The sequence below is a fragment of the Aquila chrysaetos genome, chromosome Z (assembly GCF_900496995.4).
Source record: "Aquila chrysaetos chrysaetos chromosome Z, bAquChr1.4, whole genome shotgun sequence".
In the NCBI taxonomy this organism is placed as follows: Eukaryota; Metazoa; Chordata; class Aves; order Accipitriformes; family Accipitridae; genus Aquila; species Aquila chrysaetos.
Genome location: NC_044030.1, coordinates 42,514,824 through 42,535,199, shown reverse-complemented (window position 1 = coordinate 42,535,199; position 20,376 = coordinate 42,514,824). Strand labels below are relative to the sequence as shown.

The 20,376-nt window shown below is 43.2% G+C and overlaps 1 protein-coding gene across 5 annotated transcripts in view; it reads right to left on the bottom strand.

Moving 5' to 3' along the window:
- GOLM1 (golgi membrane protein 1) overlaps positions 1-15,900 on the bottom strand; it is a 35,522-nt gene extending 19,622 nt beyond the window's left edge. Inside the window, exons 1-4 of one of the 5 annotated variants that reach the window (XM_041120965.1) lie at positions 15,363-15,900; positions 8,372-8,545; positions 5,792-5,971; positions 4,294-4,614 (exon numbers count right to left, since the gene is read on the bottom strand). In XM_041120965.1, coding sequence (XP_040976899.1) covers positions 4,444-4,614; positions 5,792-5,971; positions 8,372-8,545; positions 15,363-15,827 — 990 coding nt within the window. In that variant the 5' untranslated portion in view covers positions 15,828-15,900 and the 3' untranslated portion in view covers positions 4,294-4,443. Of the gene's footprint in view, positions 1-4,293; positions 4,615-5,791; positions 5,972-8,371; positions 8,546-14,775; positions 15,026-15,362 lie in introns of those variants that run through there. The other 4 variants (XM_030004588.2, XM_030004589.2, XM_041120964.1 and 1 more) reach the window with 4 other exon arrangements.
- Between the last annotated feature and the right edge of the window lie 4,476 nt (positions 15,901-20,376).

Below are 20,376 nucleotides of genomic sequence, written 5' to 3'. Positions count from 1 at the left end.
CAAACTTCAAGCCCAAAATAGAGGAGACACTGTTCATTTAAATCCATTTCTCACTGCACTGAATTCCATTCAGAAATTACAGACTTTTCCCCATCCTCAATAAATAGAAAAAAACCCCAAACAACCAAAAAAAAAAAACCCCAAACCACCCAAAACAAAAACAAAAAACCAGCTCTATTCCCAAAGAGTGATTCTGGTAAAGATCAGGGACACAATCTTGTTTCACAACCCCTGCTAAAAGCAATCTAGACTCTTTTTTTTTTTGTGATGAAGGACACATGCACCATGACATGGCACAGTTCAGCCCTCAAACCTGCAGAAAACACCAAAATTGTAAAGTTAATTTCTTACACTCTCACTGGAAGAGAGAGGAAGTTGACACACATGAATAAGAAATTGCTTTTACACACCAACAGCAAGTGGACTGGATAAGATCAGACCTGTGCAGCTACAGAACATTCATGACGCTGTTATATTTAATTGAAACCCAAGTAGTAGGCCATGTAAACAAAGAAGAATCCTATGATATAAGAATCTTAATATAAAACCTGTACAGGTACATGTAATGTACCTCTGCTTTCCTTTTTGCCCATTCATTTTGCTGTGAAGAGGTAGAAATGCTCCAGTAGTTGACTCTTAAGCTACACATACTCTAAATTTCCACTCTTAGGGTGCCTAGAGTTCAGTGAAATACAATAGACCATCCTTTTTTTTTCTCCACCATGTGAAAATATATTTTAAACCGAGGTAGTCTTCCAGACCTCTGCTGTACAGTTATGACTAAGCAGACTGATTTCTCCTGCTAATTTAGTAACGTCATGGCAAGCAGAGTGGGGCACGAGGCAGTGCTTGCTTTTCCTTAAAGCCTTTTCAAACCTAGAAAATGCAACATTGTTTGGTTTAAAAAAACAAAACCAAAACACATATAGGCACCTTCTTCTTTTCACAGCAGGCTTTCTTCTGTCTTCTCACCATCCAGGACTCTCTGCATAACAACAGGTATTTTTTCTCAAAAGGCTGTGCTGGGCATTGAAATTTTCCCAGAAGGAAGGGATCTGAGAGCAGCTGTGGCCAGTGTTAAAAGACACTGAGCAACAGGACAGTAACGAGCTTCACATATAATGTACAAAGCTTGACCCCTCTCCTCAATAAAACAAGATGTGGGCTGGGGAAGAATCACATAAATCCAAAGAAAATGACAAACTGAAAAAGCATGTTCTAGCTGCTAAAAACAAGAGAGATTACACACATTTCTCTCCTGTAACACGCTTCAAAAAGACTATCATGGCTGTGTACATCCCAGAAGCTACGAGTCCTGAATAACAACCACACAGAATATTGCTCTTTGGAAAATTGCTCACAGATTAGAAACAGCCCTTTTGCACTCCTGATTCCTTAGCTGTTGTTACTAAGAGTCTGTGTAACCTCTCTTGATCTCTTCAGTGTATTTCTGTATGGATTTCCAGAAGCCATTTGCTAAATCTACATTAATCCTTAAAAATTCAAGCAGATTTTTTTAAAAGCAGACTGGTGACAGAAGTGTTTTATACATACTCAGATCTAAGAGACTAATTACGACAGCAATTTTACAGGATTACATTGCCCCAGTGAATGGTGAGCCTACAGGGTATTTCAGGCTCTGACTACCTCCTACCTTCCATTGCCCTTGTCCTTTAAGTAGCACAGGGACAGTTCTACTAGAAAAGAAGGCAGATTTAACTCAAAGTAGTTATCACACTGCCACCGACAATGACTTTATTGTGGCAAGCATCTTATTGGTGTATTAGTTTGGTATGAAACTAAATCAGTGGCATAATTATTTTGTATTTTATCACCACAGTAATAAGACACAGTGAGCAGAGATGAACTGCAATTAAGATGGGTCTCAAATGTTACTTGAGAGTTGCTTTCGGTAAGGAGTCCAGATTGTGAAAGTTTGTTCCTGTATAGATTTCTTCTATAACCAGAAGAACCATAATTTCTCCCTCAAAAAGAGGGGATTTTGAGAGACCATTCACTCCTACACATCAGCTGAAAGCATTTTCATTCATCTTTAAGAACAACAACACGAACTAAACAAAATCCTGTTTATCACTGAAAGGTCTGTCCAGTTAGTTAGACAGTTTGTATTCCTTGTAGAGCAAGTTGAGAGACTCTGGATTTGGATTTGCATTCATCCTTCCCGGACTAGGTAAACACTGACTGGCAATCCCCATGGCATAAATAAAGTTCAGTTCAAAGACCAAGTTTCCCATAAACAGAAAGGGTGAATTCATTACTTGCCCCCCAGGAATCCTGGATTCCACTGGAATCCATGGAGCCGAAAAACAAGGATACATGTGTGCCTGTGTGTGTATACAAATATGTATGCCTGTGTGAATGTACAACACACACTTATACATGGATATAGATACACACACCAAAAAAAAAGCACTCTGAAAGAGTCTTTTCTTACATTCCACATCCCTCTGCGGAATAACCTCTGATCCTGGACAGCTTCTTCAGACCATGGTCCTTAGTGAGGAGACCTAAGTTTTCTCTCTCTTCCCCACCCACCATATTAGGGGCATTCCTAGATTAGAGTGGATGAATCCATGCCAATTTGGCTGCAGCTTTTGACAAATACGCAGGTTCCCAGTAAAACAACTCTCCCTGCTCTGAAATCAGAGTTGGAAAACAAACAACATCCATGCAGGATATTTGCTCACGTGTCGCAACAAAAGCAAATCTTCAATTTGCCAACGAAGTGGTGCACAGGCACACACACGCTCATCCTACCACTTCAGGCTCCTGAGACACTCTCTTCTCCAGTCACAAAAAGAAGATGCAAAATGAGTCCATTGCACCACTTTTATCTAATGCTTCCTACAGCATCAGCTCCTTGGGTTTCAACACCAAGCTTCATAGACCATTCCATTACTGAACAACTGTGTTTTAGGACAATGGAGGGAAAAGCACTTAAGAGGAAGGGTCAGATATTTTGGGACAGCCCCAAAATCCACCTTGCCCAGCATCCTGTCTCTAACACTGGATGCCAAATGAATACCACAGCAGCCATAAAGCACAGTATTTTCCAGGCAGCAGCTACTTCTGGCTGAGGAACACTTGGAGCCAGAACAAACACCTTTATATTGGGTGGTGCAGCAGGCGTTTGTCCAAGGTTATCCTGTTGTTTTTTAACCCACACAGACCCACTGCAACTGGGCATTATGGATGTCACACACTTGCAGCTTCACCACCTATTGTGTGAAAAGCACTTCTGCCCAGTCTGAACTACAACTTGCTGACTGCCATTTGAAGCCTGTCAGCGGATGAAGAACAACCATGCCTTGTCTCCCATGGTTGAGCCATGAGCACTTTCCATACCATTCAGGATCCTGGAGATGCCCACGATGGCTCTCCTCAGCTGACTTTCGTCCATCTTGTAACCAACACTGTGGATTCCTATAGAGGAACTACAGCCCAGCTTTGGTTATCCTCCTTGTTCTCTTCTGCATGCCTTCTCCAGCACTACAAAACTCCACCAGTGACCTCCCCACAGTACAACTAACCCAGTTTATTTCTAAACTGCTTTCTAACTTTTGCCTTATCATCCACCCCTGTGATAACACCATCCTACCACGTGGCTGCATAATTTTTCTACAAGCCATGCGTGTGTAACCTTTTGCAATTCCAGGTGTGAATGCATTCATTAGTCTCTCTCATCCTTGTCAATTACTCTTTCAGAAGTAAACTCCAAGAGACTTCAGAAGTAAGATTTCCTTTTCCAGAAGATGCTTTGATTCTTCCCCAGACTACCGCATTCACCTCCATGTCCAACAGCAGTTCTGGTTTTGTAAAATAGTTCCCACCACTTTTCCTGGCACAGACGCCAGATTTAATGGCCGACAGCTCCTACATGTCCTCTAGACTCAAAAACACCACCACAAAAAGAAAGGTAGATTGTATGGTGCCAGCTACATTTCTCTGGTTCCACGGCCATTTGAAGCCAACACGTTGTACACCATGCTTGGCAGAAGGAACATTTCATCCACCCAGCTTCCTCAAAACTCCTGGGTGAGCTCCTGTCACCAGCTCTCGACATCTACCCATCTGGCCAGCCTGTGCTGTAAACTCTGTGGCCAGCTCTCCCAGTTCCAGTGACTTCTAATAATTCTGGATAAAGGAAAATCTACTTATGAAAAGGAAGCATAAAACGTATTTCCCTTGTAAAAAAGACTGTAAATTAAGCAAATACTCAGTTCTGTATTCAAAGAGAAGAGAGAAATAATCAGAGAAACACATTTGCCTCAAAAGAGGTAAAAAGAACTGGTTTATTATTTCTTTGAAGATCTTGGATAAAAATTATTTCAAAATAAATTAAAAATATATGCTACTGATGTGCATATTAATGAAACAATTCCACCTTCCATTTTTATTCCATTTTTCTTCATCCTTCAAAGATTATTCTGGTGATATTTTGTTCATACACTGCAGGTTTTGAGCAGTGAGCCGTCTCCTAATGGTGAACCCCTTTACCTGAAGAGCACCTATTACCATCATCAGTTGTGTCTGTTCAGTATGCTGAAAATAATAGTCCTGGAAAGCTGCTCTATAAACTTCAGTCAAGAGACTCTACAGGAGAAGCAATAAACCCAGAATGAATACTCTCAGCTAAATACTTCCAGCAACAATGAGAAAAGTGGTATTAAAGACTGACAGCCACATCCAAGGCAGCATCAGCAACATAAAGTAAATACATAATGAAACAGTTTGCAAGATACTACACATCAGTAATTGTACACACCGCTATTTAGGTAGGTATGTTCACATTCTTCACAAAGGACTTCCATTCCTCTGGTAACGCTGCACTGTCAGAAGTACTGCCACAAAAGGCTAGGCTAACCTTCTGATGTCCCCCAGTGTTATTGGGTTTTGGAGGCAGAAGGCCAAGGTGCCACAAAATTTGTGATGTATTGTCCTGGGTTTGGCTGGCATTGAGTTAATTTTCACAAGACGTTGGGAGAGGGCACAGTCAGGACAACTGACCCAAACTAGCCAAGGGGATATTCAATACCATATGACGTCATGCTCAGTATATAACTGGGGGAGCTGGCTGGGGGGGCAAGGGATCGCAGCTTGGGAACAGGCTGACCATCAGGTTCTGGGTGGTGAGCAATTGCATTGTGCATCACTCACTTTATACATTCTTTTATTAGTATTATGATTACTTCTCTCCTTGTGTTGCCCTATTAAACTGTCCTTATCTCAACCCACAAGGTTTTACCTTTTTCTTCCAATTCTACTTCCCATCCCACGGGGGGCAGGGGAGAGTGAGCGAGCGGCCATGTGGTGCTTAGTTGCTGGCTGGGCTTAAACCACGACATGCATTTAGAAATAAACACGAACTATTTATGCCTACAAATATACACAAATATATTTGGGAAAACAAATATATCTGTTGGTGCGGCTTTTTCTTTTCCTTAAGTTTTAAAATATTAGTATGCAAGAAAGGAAGCCAGAGGCCAACCCAAGTTTGGTAACAATGATTTATGGAGGGGGTAGAGATTTTAATCAGAAGTGCTGTTACTTGCAGCTTCTTATAGTTCACATATTATACAATGAATGCTATAATGTGCATTCAATGTCCATTTTCTAAATATTATACAATGATACATAAATTAAATGTTTTGCTACACTAACACTGACTGTAGGCCCATCAGCTGGAACATTTGAGCAACCTTATTCTGTTGTAGAGTGTGTCTTGGTAAACCACAGCCTCACAGAAAACTGTGGCTAGAAAAGGCCCTACCTTCTCTTTCTGATGTACTCTGTTGGCATTTTCCATCTGAAAGCTGTGCAAGGACTGGATTTTGTCGATCTGCTGTCGCTGCTTCTCTAGCTCTCCTTGGAATTCATTCTTTTTGAGCTCCACAGCACCTCTCTCCACTGCCGCCCTGTGGACTTTGCCTTCCAGTTCTATGATCCGACCCTGAGGAAGAGCAAATTAGCCAAAGCAAATAGAAGTTCTTCCCTGTTGCCAGACTCTTCTCCAATACATTCAAGGAATACCAAATTTCACAGAACTAACAAAGCTAATGTCATCCAAGTATTGTGTCAGCCGGGCATACCTGCCACGCACACAGAGACACATGCACACACACACACACCCCCCTCCCAGTTTTAGATAAATTAACAGTACAGCATATTCTGTAGAGACTATCAAAATTGCAGCTAAAGACAAGAGAAATGCAAAGCTGCCTCAGTACTTGAGCTTAAAAAAACAAAACAAAACACTAGCCCCCCCCCCAAAAAAACACGTTAAAAAAATGCAGTCTACAATCTTTCTGAAGTACAAGGTCAAACCATCTTTTAAATTTAATGGAGACATCACTGCACTTCCCAGTGTCGTGGGAAACTAACTCAGAGGGAAAACTCATCTCTCAAATCAATAAGAGAAAGAGTAGAGGGAGGACAATATTGCCCAACTATTACATAAACAACTGACATATGGCTGTTACGGAAAGACACGTACAAGAAAAACTAATTTATAAGCAGAAAATCATCATTCTTCTTGATTGCTCAAAGAGCAATGACAACCAGAGGAAAATTCAACACCATCACATACTGCACATACAAACACAGAGACATAAGGTAAAGAATCAAGCCTGATACTATCACACTTTTTTTTTTAAAGCACTGATTTAATTTTGCAGGACATTGCTGCTAAACATTTTGGGTTAAAATCACTCTTCAGCAGCAAGGAAGAGAACAACGACACACAGGGGGAAAATATCAACAGAATTCACCCAGGCAGAAAGACCTGGGGATTCCAGGTGGATTAAAAAATAGATATAATAAAAACTGTGCATCTTCCAAGACTCCAGGAAAATGGACCAAATCTTCTTATGCCACAGTATGCTGCATATTACTGCCCACCTACTCTGCTTCTCTGCCACAGAAAGGGAGTGAAGGGGCGGGGGGGGGGGGGGGGGGGGGAGAAAAAGACTTACAGTTTAGCTGGAAGAGCAAAGAAAAGCACTTATTCCATTTCAGTCATAACAGCTGCAAAGTCTTGCCAACAAACAAATGGGTTGACATAGTGCTTTAGAAGCTCTATCCGTGCCTTCACCTATGCTTTTATTTCATTCAGAGTGCATGACTATGCAGAAGTGAAATGATTTTCAAGCTAGGTTTGGGAGAAATGTACAAGACAATACAGTGAATCAATAACAGGAAGAGGGACCTTGTGTCTCTAGGTTACTGAGATCAAGAGTAAGCTACTATGGTAGCTTATTTTCCTCGCTATCAGCTGCCTCACAGCCATGCAGCAAAGCTTCAGCAATACTGACACAGTCACTACCTGCCAGTAGCCACCATCCTGAGGCCACTGACTAAAGGGAAAACAAGGGATGACTGAAGTCCCAGAAGACAGAGCATCATACCCTCCACCAAGGGAAAGCTAAGACATACCCTTAACCGCATGGCCAGACATGACACAAACGTGTCCTGTTTGACTAGTGCCCTCTCTGAGGTGAAACAGGAGTTCAATTCCTACAGCTGTCAACCCAGTACTAAAATTCAGCTCAAATACAAAGAGGATACAAATTCAGTGGAAAAACTTGGGAGGAGCTCTTATCAGCCATGTTTAACCACCACGTTCTTAGTTTTTAGGTTTGCTTGTTAAAAAAACCAACAACAACAAAAAAAGGGAACCATCCTGTAACATTTTCACAAACCAGAAACTTTATTCACGTACTACTCAACTTCAGAACATGCGCTGCAGAAAGGATTAAAACCCAAGCTCAACAGTCACAGAAAATACAGTTACCATTAGAAAAATAGCAGACAACTTAATTACTCCACATGAGTTGTGCGCCCTCTTTAGGAAAGGTTTCTAAGGAACACAAATTCAGATTTTTAGACACTGTTCTGAACAAGTTAGATTTCCTTGTACTTGGTGGGACAGTATGCATACACTCTTATGAGTCATGTAAGAAAAAAAAATCTAGGGAGATAAGCAAGTTGCAGATGCTCATTCAGATTAAAAAACGGAGTGCCAGTCTCAATGTACAGTTAGGAAGAAAAACAGAAGATGGCATTTGCCACATCTGTAAACTGAAACAGCACAAGATAGCTGAACTGTTTGTGTGAGCACAAGTAGCAAGTACCATACATGCAGGTCTTAAAGTTTTGGGTCATCCTCACCTATAAACAGGCATTCCTCCCATTCCCCCCACTCCCACTACTGATAAGCAACAATTGTAATATTTGTGAAAATTCCTACAACAAGCTGAAGCTCCCACTACACGCAGGGGAAGCATCCTTCTTGTGGACTATGTTTATTAACCATGCAAGTACAAAACAACATGCAGAGCAAAAGGAAAGTTACCTGCAGATCCACGCTGCGAGAACTTGCAATCCAGTAATTGAAACCCAAAGCAATGATGCATGCCATGAGCGCAGCCACGAGGAGAGGCGGAGACTTCATCCCTCGGCAGCTGTTTCCTAGCCCTACCATTTCAAGAAAAAAACCAAACCCAAAGAACCACAACAGTGTGGAAACCTGCAAATTAAAATAGACATGTTATATTGCATCCTCCGCTACGGCCATTTTATACACACAATGAAACTTCTACTGCAATAACGCAACAGCTGTTAGCTGAAGGGACTACACCCAGCAAGGAAGGCACACTATCTACATTATTTCCATCTGAAAGAGAAAGAAAGGCCGTCTCACACTATTAGCTTGTACATAAAGTTTCACATGGACTTGAGGAGGAAGTCTTGAATATTCCTAACAATATAATGAAAATCCTCAATAAACAGAACAAACCAGCCATCCTTTCATCATTTATTCCACCCAAAAAGCTAATTAGACAACACTGGCCCACAGATAGAGGATAGATTCCTTGTTATCTCATTTAGTCAGAAAATAATAAAGTTAGTTTCACTGTTTCAGGAGTAATTTGCATTTTGCTTCCCAAACTTGGGTAGTTTCAACATATGCCCTCTGATAATACTATTTTAACTTTTTGGTTCTAAGCTTGTGAATAAATTACTAAATCAGATTGAACAAAATTACTTTAAGAATAATCTAAAAAATAATTTAAAAAAAATTAGCAGACACTCTGTTGATTTCAATGGTAAATTGTATTAAGTGATATTTGTTTTGATCCTCAGCTGCTTTCTCTGCTCCTAATAAAAAATAAGTAACCTCGCTTTAACAAACGAGCAGTACCAAGGGTACTACTGGTTGCTACTGAGACTTGGGTTGTTTCTGTGGAACAGCCCATCTTAATAGAAAAGCAGGGGCAAAGGGCGGTTGCATTTGTTTGAAATAGGCCATACTCATCCTATGACATGATAAAATCTGGTCTTAACGAGTGTAATAGCAACTACCTCAACGAATCCTCAAACTCCACTGGTAACCTTGGGCACAGTTTGTAATAGACTGCTCTCTTGTAAACTGAAATCAACCTTTTTTCTTTTTGCACTCCCACAGACAAAAGCCAGCAAAAAAATGAGCACAGATCAAACAGACAGCAAACACAGATGCATCGCAAGACACTAACTAAATCTGAAATGGGTACGTTTACTATTAATATATTGTACGTCAAGGTGCATGCTCTTAAATAAACTAACTTCTTCCCTATGGATGCAATTCACAGGTTGTGATGTATTTAAAAATTAATAAATGGCAGCAACTCTCAAAGGGTTTATACATGGACATACACTGTAATCACAGGGGAAGAAGGTGATGTCAGCAGCCAGCAGGTACCAGAAATGCTGATTCTACTGTATGTCCAGCTCTTAAATCCTTCAACAGCACACCTATACCTACGTGTGCATGTGCACCCTCTGCAAAATCCCCTCTCTGCATTCAATTTTAAGATATAACCCACCTTCCTCTTTTCTCAGCAGGGAGTGCACAATACTGCCAGACTGGTAAAGGTTTCAAATCTATTTGCTCATTGAAAAGATTGTGAATTTGTTCACATTTGCGGATGGGGTATATATGGAGCCGAAGAGTAAAACATGGCTTCTTGAAAATGCTGCTTCTTTGTGTACATACACACACACACACACACAAAACAAATGCAAAACAAACAAAAAAAAAGGGTGCGTAGCTGCACAGGCCCGACATCTGAGGCCCGAGTTTCTTGCCTAAGGAAACCTCAGCTACAGAGCAAACCGACACATGCAGCTCAGCTCCAGCAGACACCCATGGGGCCACATACAGCTGAGGTAGGATCAACAGAAACAGCAAAGGCATGGGGAGGAACCATGCATTTTTGTTGTAAAGCAAAAAAAAAAAAAAAATCAAGATGCAGTAGACTAAAACACACAGACATAGGCACAAATTTCCAATACAAATCTAAGAACTGCAAAAACACGTACATCTTGCACAGACTATTCTCCTGCTGTGCCATCCTAAGAAGAGTGCCTGAGAAGTATAGAGCCCGGGGCTCACCTTACACAGATTCCCTGAAATCCAAGAACCACAGACCTCCAGAGTGACAAAAATGAGAGGTGGAAAATGGAGATGATCAGCACTGTCACATCAGCTAAGAACCAGATAATTAATTTACTTTTGCTTACTGGAATAAAATACTATATTTCAAAAAACTTATATCGGAACCTGTCACTAAATCATTCATATCCTGTTCTTCGCTGTAAGAGTATTAGTTGGTACACCTGAAAACATGGAAAAATTACTAAGCATAGCACTGCAAGACATAGTGCCTCATTCTAAGTGTTACTTGAATAAAATAATTGGTATTTTCCTCCTAGCAGTCAGAAATAGAGAAAGTAGTCCATGTTATCAGCAGTAACAAGTTGCACTAGAGTTTAACTACTGGATAAATATATGGGACTAGCTGTTTAGCTCAAAAATTTTCAGAGGTAAAGCAACTGTATTGTTCAAAGGAAGAATGATTAGTTCACTATGCAGCTTAAAGCATAGGCACAAAAACACGTTCAAGGAATGCCGATACACCTACTGAGTACACAAACCTAGCAGCCTCAGCGACCCTTCAGCTGTCTTCCGCTATTAAAAACAAGCAAGCAAGAAAGCGTTGAATTCACTAAAATATGTTTGGCTCCAATACACTTCTCTCTCTAGAAAATCCAGTGTTGTTTGTCCTTAAATAATTTATGTTAATTATATTTTTATATGCAACAGAAGGAAAGGCAAAAGGAGATGAAAGAGCTGAAACACACAGAAGGATCTTCCATCCAAATATTGCACGCCGAAAACTTTACCTCAGTTGCAATATTGATATTCCCTCTCCCATCAGTTTAAAAATAAAAACTGTTTAACTTTCTATCATGGATATACACACACACATGCATTTTGGAGGAGAGACAAGCAAATCAGCTCAGTAAGTACATTTACATGGAAATGTATTGTACATGCTGTTTTCCAGGAAACATCTGGTTTGGCACAGTTATTTGAGTTGAAAATAAAATACGTTTCTGATTTTATGGGTAAGAAAGTGATTTTACTGAACATGAAGAAACCCATCTTTCATGAACGTGAAAATGAGATGCTGTATCATGAGCATAATGCTCTACATTTGGTAGAGCATAAAATTTGACTTCTGAACAGCAGATTTCATTCTTCTGCTTTGCCAACCTAGCAGTGCTTCATCAAGAGGGAGATATTCTAGACTCCGAGATATACAAGCAAATTAACATATAGTATACTGTTATTTCCCATATTAACATACTACCAGCCTGAGCAATTCCTTCTTTTATTGTACTCAGCTGAAGTAGGATAGCTGGTACCCAGCAATCTTCCACTACAGATGATTAACAACCGTGCTGACTAAGTCTCAAGACTAAAACATCAGAGGCAAAGACAGAGCAAAACAATTTGTGCGTTTCAGACTCCCAGAAGGAAAGCCGAGTCTCTCTGCTCACATGGTCCAGCTCTGTGTATTTGCATGAGACCTGCTGAGCAGGAACAAGCAGAACTGATGAAGATTTCAATAAATGCAGCACACAGCCGGGGGGGGGGAGCAAAAAAGGTCCCTTATCCCCCGCCTGCTTACCTGCCTACTGACCACCTTCTCCACCACCCGGCCACCACATGGTACAAAGCTAGCGTAAGCTGGAGCAGCATGTGAAGACCATGTGCAGCTGGAGCAGCCACTGAAAAGCGAAGGTGCATCTTACTTGGAGGTCTGTGCCTCCAACTAAGGACAGAACCTTAGGAAAACCCCTTTGGAAAGGCAGGGCCATAACCAGAGACAAAAAGGAAGAAAAAAACCTACAAGGACCCGAAGGCTACTGGACAGCGCTGAAACCCCATCCCAATCAGACCAGCCAACAGGCCACCATTCTGCCCTGGCTGTGGAAACCTCCTCCCATTGAGGGACCCCCACAGATAGACAATGGTGCTATCCCCACCTTTTGCAGATTCCTCCCAAATTTCTCAGCGAGACTCTGGAAGAAATTACCTGTTTTTTCAGACATTGCCATGAAATTCCTATGTCTCACTGCTTGAAGAAAAATACACCAGCTTAACCAAGCAAGCTAATCAAAACCCCTTGCACTGACAACAGTTAATTAGTTATACCCAGACATGATTAAATCAGACTAGAAGGTAATAGAAACTGGGTTTATAAAAAAAAAAAATTAAATAAAACTTTTTAAAAAGTAATTCTTAAAAAAAAGGGAATCAGAGAGCAAACATTTGTATGCCCAGTCTTCCAAAAAACAGGTGATGGTTTGGGTGTGGGTGGAAATGGAGACGTGACAAAAATGAGTCAAAACCCTTCGTTTTTAGTTTTATATACGTTAACATACAGTAGTGATCATCCTTGAAAGAGAAATCCAATTGTTGGTTCTCACTCATGGCTGGATGTTACCCACAAGTACCACCATTCACAAGTCACATGGCGAGAACAAGTTACAGCCAGCAGCAGCCTTTATGCTTTCAAAGGTGCACTGACTGCCTACGGGGGTCAGAAACTGGGTCTAATACACTGTCACAAAACACACCACACAGATTTCTTATCATCCTCTGCAGCAACACCGTTTGGGAGTGGTTTTTTCCAAGTTTGCAAGTCAAAAGAGGTCAAACAAATGTTTTTCCAATGGACATCTAAAGTTTGCACAATGAATTCAAGCCTGCTGACCACAAACTTGCTAAATACCTTTCACAGGAATCAAAAAACTGCAGGCTGAAAGAAACAAAACTCCTGAAACGTTCAGCAACAGCCACTTTTCAAGCTTCTGTACTTTGGATGACTGGCTCACTTCAAAGTGGTAACCACACATGCACACACACAAAAAATAAATTCAAACATGGATGCTGCAGGATGTCACTAAGTCACTATTTACCCAAATTATCAAGTTACACTTTTCACAGGAGCAGGAAGGGGAGAAGCATTTATGCCACACCAAGTTCAGCAACTGCACACTTATCCTTCTAAGGAATAACCGTCATTTGATGCTTAATTCAGTTCTTAGGTTTTCCTTTTCTAACGCATTTTAAACTAGAAGTAACAGATCAGAAGAGCATGAAAATACTGAAAAACATTACCTGTTCAGGGGGAGGGTGACTGTTACCACTTGTCCACTAATTATTTTTCAACTTGGGAAGTATGTCTTCTTTCAAATGACTACTTTACAAGAAGCTAATAACTAATCACACAGAATGTCCCACCCTTTGTTTGATCAAAAAGAAATCCCAAACTGGTGCGTAGCTAAACAGATGCTAGAGGTTTCAGGTAGGTATCTTTTCTGATGAAGGAAGTTAGGTAACCAAAGGTAACTTGACAAAATCTTCTAAAATACCCACACAAAGTTTCCAGACATGCTGTCTAGGTGGATTTGTAGACAATACTACTACCACCTGAAAATACTGTGTATGAAAACAAAATTAAACAAGCAAACTTGTACACCAGAACGATCTCAACAGTTAGTCTGATTGCTTGTTTCTTTTTATGAAAGTATTTTGTTGTTGGTGTTTTTCCCCATACAACATGAACTACCTTGTTAGAATCACAATTAATAGGACACCCACTTGATCTTAAAAAAAAGACATTAGGAAACAGAGTACAGTAAGTTTAGATATGTGGTGAGAAAACCACAAAATTGCTACCATCCCCCCCCCCCCCCCGTATAGTTTTGTACAGTAAAAATGTATGGTTTTGCTGTAAAACACACAAACCTCCCGCTAGAAAAAATAAATAAATAAAAATCAACATTGCCAATAGTTCTCCATGAGCGAAGTGCTGTTAAGATGTAAGATGAAGGGCCATTTAAAAAGACTCAACACGAGAGCGAGGTTAATTAAAAACCTGTTCGACTACTCCCATCTTCAAGTTAACAAGGGAATGCAACAAAGCAAAGCAAGGTAAACCTCCCGGGTGCAGGAAATAAACCCAGTATTTATTCTGTACCCAACAGCCGAACCAAAATTTCTGAGGAAGTGGGGGAAACGCTTTTCCAAGCGGCAGTGGGAAAGCCTCTGGCGGCACTGACTTGGGAACAGCCATCAGCCACCCCAAGCGGGGGCGAGAAGAAAGAGACCCCCACAGCTCCGCCTCCCCGCGGGGAGGGGAGGGGAGGGGAGGGAAAGCGGGCGGCCGGCCGGCTGCAGCGGGTCTGGCGCAGAAGGAGGGGGAGGGTGAACAGTTGCAGGTCACGGCCCTGCGAGGCTGTAAGGGACCTCGACAGAGCATCTCGTCCGACCTTCCCCGGGGAGGGGAGCCTGGAGGAGATTATCTCCCACCCCGCCCTGTTATGGCCCTTTCTGATTTCAAACATCGTCATTATTTCTACCTCCGCTACGAATACCCACGGTTGTTTTCGGGCTCAACACGCTTCTCTCTGTGCAAAAGACCCACAGAGGGAAGACTGGCCGAAGAAAAAAGAAAAAGTAATGTAATAAAACGCTATTAGCGTCAGGTATGCACGCAAACTAAGCCCAGACGAACGGCCCCGCCACCGCCAGTGGCATCTCCCCGCGGCGAGCGGGAAGCTCCAGCGGGACGGAGCCCGCCCGGGGCCGCACCCCGCCGCCCGCTCCGCCGGCCTCACCGCCCGCCCCGCCGCCGAGACCGCCGGCCGCCGCCCCCCCTCACACACGCCGCTCGCCTCCCGCCGGCCGGCCGGCCACCGGCTGCTGGAGCCGGCCGAGACGCGCCCGGCGGTGCAGGGCCAGCCAAGCGGCGGCAGGCCGCGGCCCGGGGTCCCTCACGCCGCGCCGCCCACCCGTCCCCCGGCCCGCCTCCGCCGGCCGCCTGCCTCAGCCGCCGCAGAGGCCGCCGTGCGGGGGGGACGGGACTGCCGGCAGGCCCGGCTGCACCGGCCCCCAGCCCAGCCCAGCCCCGCGGGACAGCGGCGGGGGCCGCGGCCGCTCACCTCACCTCGCCTCGCCTCACCTCGCCGCGCCGCGCCGCTGGCGGCGCCCCCCGCCGAGCAGGAAGGCGACGGCCGGTGCCGCACCTCCCGCAGCCCCCGGCGCCCGCTGCGAGGGAGAGCGGCGGCAGCAGGCGGCACCGCGGGCAGAGGGGAGGGGAGGGCAGGGCAGGGCTGGGCTGGGCTGGGCTGGGAAGGGGAGGCCGGGCAGGGACGTGCGGGGCGCGGAGGAAGTCTGGCGGCCGCAGCGGCAGCCCCAGCCCCGGCCCGCCGCCAGCCCCCGGCTTGAGGCAGCGCGGGGCCGGGGTCGCCCCGCGGGTCGGGAGGGGACCTCCCGGCGGCGGCTGCCGCCCGCGCCCCGCCCCACGGGCGCCTCCGCCCGAGGAGCGCCCGGGCTCTGCTGCGGGGTCTGGGCTGCGGCGGACCCGTGCGTCCACGCCTGCCTGCGGTAAGCCGCCGGGCAGCAGCAGCATCTGCTGTCCTCCCCTCCAGCCTGCCTTTTCCGCCCGAGCAGCTCAGGCAGAGCCCTTGGCCAGCGCTTCAGCTGAGGTCCAAATTTCCAGTCCCGACCGCAGGCGCTGGAGTTTCTGGAAAGCGACGTATGGGAAAAGCTGAGTGTCCGAAATCAGAGACGAGTGCAATAAAACTCGGGAAGGCTGTTTTAACTTTTTTTTTTTTTTTGACAGCCAAATGGATGAGGCGGGTCTTTTCTTCGTTCAAAAATTTCAAAGCAAAAAAAAAAAAAAAAGTTAGGCAACGTGTTTCCTCCGTGGTTATGAGCTCAGCTGGACACTTTCCACCATCTAGATCCACATGTTGTTTCTGCGTGTTAAGCTTTTGCAAGTGGAAGATAAACAGAGTGAAAGCAGAGTATAAAAGTTGCTGCAACAGCAGTTGTAGGCTATGAAAAAAATGCAAAAAAAAGTATTAATCTTTGGTAGAAGTTACTATTTCGAGATCAATTTCCTTAATGACATGGTTGATTTAACAAAAAATTGACATATCTGAACAAAGGGCACAAACTTAATGAAAATTATCTTCCACATGTCAGAAGATAATGCTGAATATGAGCCTTTCTTCCAGTCCTTGAAGACCATTTAAAAATTGATCAGTGTTAAGTCCTTCATTTTAGCTTTTTCATGGGAAAGAATAGCTTGTTGTTTGTTTTTTTTAATAATAATACGTACAATAGCTTTGTCTAGCTCAGAAACAGAAATTTTTCTTGCAATTTCAAAGCCATGTTGGATTATATCCCTCTAGTTAGGGAGATATGTGATTTCCCAAGTGGGAGCTTTTTCCCCCTTTTCAGTTTTTAAGGATAAGTGGATCCTTCTTTAGCAGCCCAGCACAGCCAAAGTCTAGAGTTATAATTTGACTAAAACCAGGGTTTCAAGTGTTTAGGGAACTGAACTCTTTGCTGAGATTCATAAAAACACAATGAGACTCAGAAAACAGCTCATTTGTCTTTGTCAGTAAGACAAGAAGACGTTAAACACCAATAAAAATATTCATCAGGAATAACTGTGCAAGCAGAAAAAAAAAAGAAAAAAAAAAAAGGACTGTCTTCAGCTGGGATCACTGGTTGACTAATTTTGCCCTGCTTGCTTACAGGCAGCTAAAAATTCTGGAGACATAACCCCATTATTTTCCCTGTCTCACGAGGTTATCTTGAGGAGAGGCAGTTCTGTCCAGAAGATCGGGGGTGGGAGGGGGGGTGGGGAAATCATTTAGCTATAGAAATGACTGACAAGTCTCAAAACCTGATTGACTATAAAGCCTGTCTTTAATAGGGAGAGTGAAGGTTTTATTAAGTAAGTCCAGCACTGTCCTCAGTATGGATCCAATGAGAAGAAATTAACTTGATTTGAAAAAATACAGCGCTATGCAGTTTGCAAAAACTGATTCTAAGAGCACTTAAACACATTGATGGTGACAGAACCAGTTAAAAATATTTATCAGCAGTCATCACTTACCGGTGTTTCAGAAAATACCAGTAACTGGCAGAGAGGAAGTTCTGAAAAGCTCAGATGCTGCAGAGCAATGATACTTATGTAAAAAAGGAGCAAGTGCTCTATTTAATCTTCATAGCCATCATTTCTTTCCCTATTAATTAATACTTTAAACTACAACTATAACCAATCTTGCAGAAAAATTAGGGGAACATGCAACATTAATAAGAATGTATGTTTATTTAAAAAATTAATAGCCATGTATTTTAACAGAGAACTAAGAAAAATACAAGTTTTTTTTCTTTAAACATAAACGTGTTAAAGCAAAGAAGTCTTGAAAGAAAACCACTCATTTTGGTTTAGAAGAACAAAATGGAAGGCATATAGCAGTCAGACCCCTCAGCATGGTTTCCTGTTTGCTATATAGTCACAATCCTACGACGATCTTTCAAAATTGTATTCTAACACTGCTTTGAAGCCAATAGGAATGCACATCTACATATGTTAAACTGCAGAAAAGTTGAAGATCTCAGCAAGATTTCTTGGGACCAGTACCAGAAGCAATACACTTCATAAGGGATTGTTTATATGGGCTTCACAGGACAGTATGACCCTCAACCCAGGGGTTGAGCTGGCCTTGAGAAGGAAGCCAGATTTGTACTTGGAAACACTACACACTAGGACTGAGTGTTAGTGTCTTACTGCTGTCAAAATACTGTGTCTGAAGAGCGTGGTCTAGCGTGGTGGGTTGACCCTGGCTGAAGGCCTGGTGCCCACCAAAGCCGCTCTATCACTCCCCCCACTCAGCTAAAGAGGGGAGAGAAAATATAACAAAGGGCTCGTGGGTTGAGATAAGGACAGGGAGATCACTCAACCAATTACCGTCACGGGCAAAACAGACTCAACTTAGGGAAAATTAATTTATCACCAATCAACCAGAGTAGGGTAATGAGAAATAAACCCAAATCTCAAAACACCTTTCCCCCACCCGTCCCTTCTTCCCGGGCACAGCTTTACTCCCAGATTCTCTACCTACCCCCGCCAGCGGCACAGGGGGACAGGGAATGGGGATTGGGGTCAGTTCACCATATGTTGTCTCTGCCGCTTCTTCCTCCTCAGAGGGAGGACTCCTCACACTCTTCCCCTGCTCCAGCATGGGTCCCTTCCATGGGGTGCAGTCCTTCAGGCACAGACTGCTCCAGCATGGGTTCCCCGTGGGGTCACAAGTCCTGCCAGAAAACCTGCTCCAGCATGAGCTCCTCTCTCCATGGGTCTGCAGGTCCTGCCAGGAGCCTGCTCCAGCGCAGGCTTCCCACGGGGTCATATCCTCCTTCGGGCACCCACCTGCTCCAGCGTGGGGTCCTCCCTGGGCTGCAGGTGGATATCTGCTCCACAGTGGACCTCCATGGGCTCCAGGGGGACAGCCTGCCTCACCATGGTCTTCACCACAGGCTGCAGGAGAACCTCTGCTCTGGCACCTGGAGCACCTCCTTTCCCTCCTTCTTCACCGACCTTGGTGTCTGGAGGGCTGTTTCTCTCACATGTTCTCACTCCTCTCTCCAGCTGCAGTTTCTGTGCCCCCCACAACTTTTTTTTCCCTTCTTAAATATGTTATCCCAGAGGCACTACCACTATCACTGATGGGCTCAGCCTTGGCCAGCAGTGGGTCCGTCTTGGAACCGGCTGGCATTGGCTCCATGGGACATAGGGGAAGCTTCTAGCAGCTTCTCACAGAAGCCACCCCTGTAACGCCCCCGCTACCAAAACCTTGCCACACAAATCCAGTACATCTAGAAGTAAAGCAATTTGCAGAAGGCTACTGGAGGTGGATTGGCTGCGTAACTCGTATCTGTTCCAGAGGTATTTTTGAAAATCAAAACTACTGTCTAAAGTGAAGCAAGAAAATTAGATGTGCTTTGAGAAAAAGGGATTAAAAGCACTCAAATCTGTATAATAATGGTTATTTATCATTAGATAAAGTGGAAACACAGCAGTAGATAAGTTATCATTGACATATGAATATATATAGCTGGTATAGCACTGAAACCAGGATGCATTCATGTGCAAAAATTGAAAATCAGCAAATTAGTCAATCTTAAAGGAACAAATGTTAATGGTAAAGGAACATGTTTATCTATGTCACAAACATTAAAACTGATGGTGGTGCACATTTTTTTAACATTGAGAGTTATCCCATGAAAGATAAAAGTATTCAGCAGATGACTTTACTATACCAGTTTTGTCATGTTGCTAGGACTCTGCACAGAAACTTCATTATACACAGTAGGTTTTGACAGATGTTAAAATGTCCCTAAAAAGAAAACACCTGAGGTACAAAGTACTTTACAGCTGATGCTATGGAAACAGGACATTTGTTTTTTCTTGAACTCCTGGACAAATAAATCAGGAGAGTTAATCCATGTGAAAGATTGTTCTGAAGTATGGGTGTGCTATGTTTCCAGGGGGTGACTGACATATAATTGCTTGACATGTACAATCTACATTTTTTAGATATTACCAGCCCAGCGTTATGTGTCTGTGCTTTATGTGATATTTCTGGTATCTCCATGAATGAACAAAACTAATGCTAAAACCCCTCAATACCTCTTTCTCTTTTCTATTTTAGAAAATATCTTCTAATTTTGCATTGTGCTTTTTCCATTAACTGAAGTACAAGGATGCTAATTATTTACCTTTCTAGCATACAGGGAAAGAGCTATAGCATTTTTAAGTGCTGTGTTGTAACTATTAAGAAGGGACAGGTCAAGCCCTGCTGAATAAGCCGTGCTTGATTAGTTCAGGCCCTTCTGAAAGTTTGTTAGTTAATTAAGATGTATTACCTCTGTGGCTTGATGTAGAGTACATCTCAAAGACAAAAGTGCTTTCTTTTCTATGATTCCATGCAATATTGTACGTTACCTGAATTCCTGAGTGCCTGTAAAATGGATTGTAACTGTAATCATAAGATCTGTTGATCACACAAGCAGCTGATCACTTTGATCTGCACTGTTTAAACACATGTGTAAGAGATGTGGATGTAGCCTTTACTTGAAATGCCATTGTTTTCTGCCTA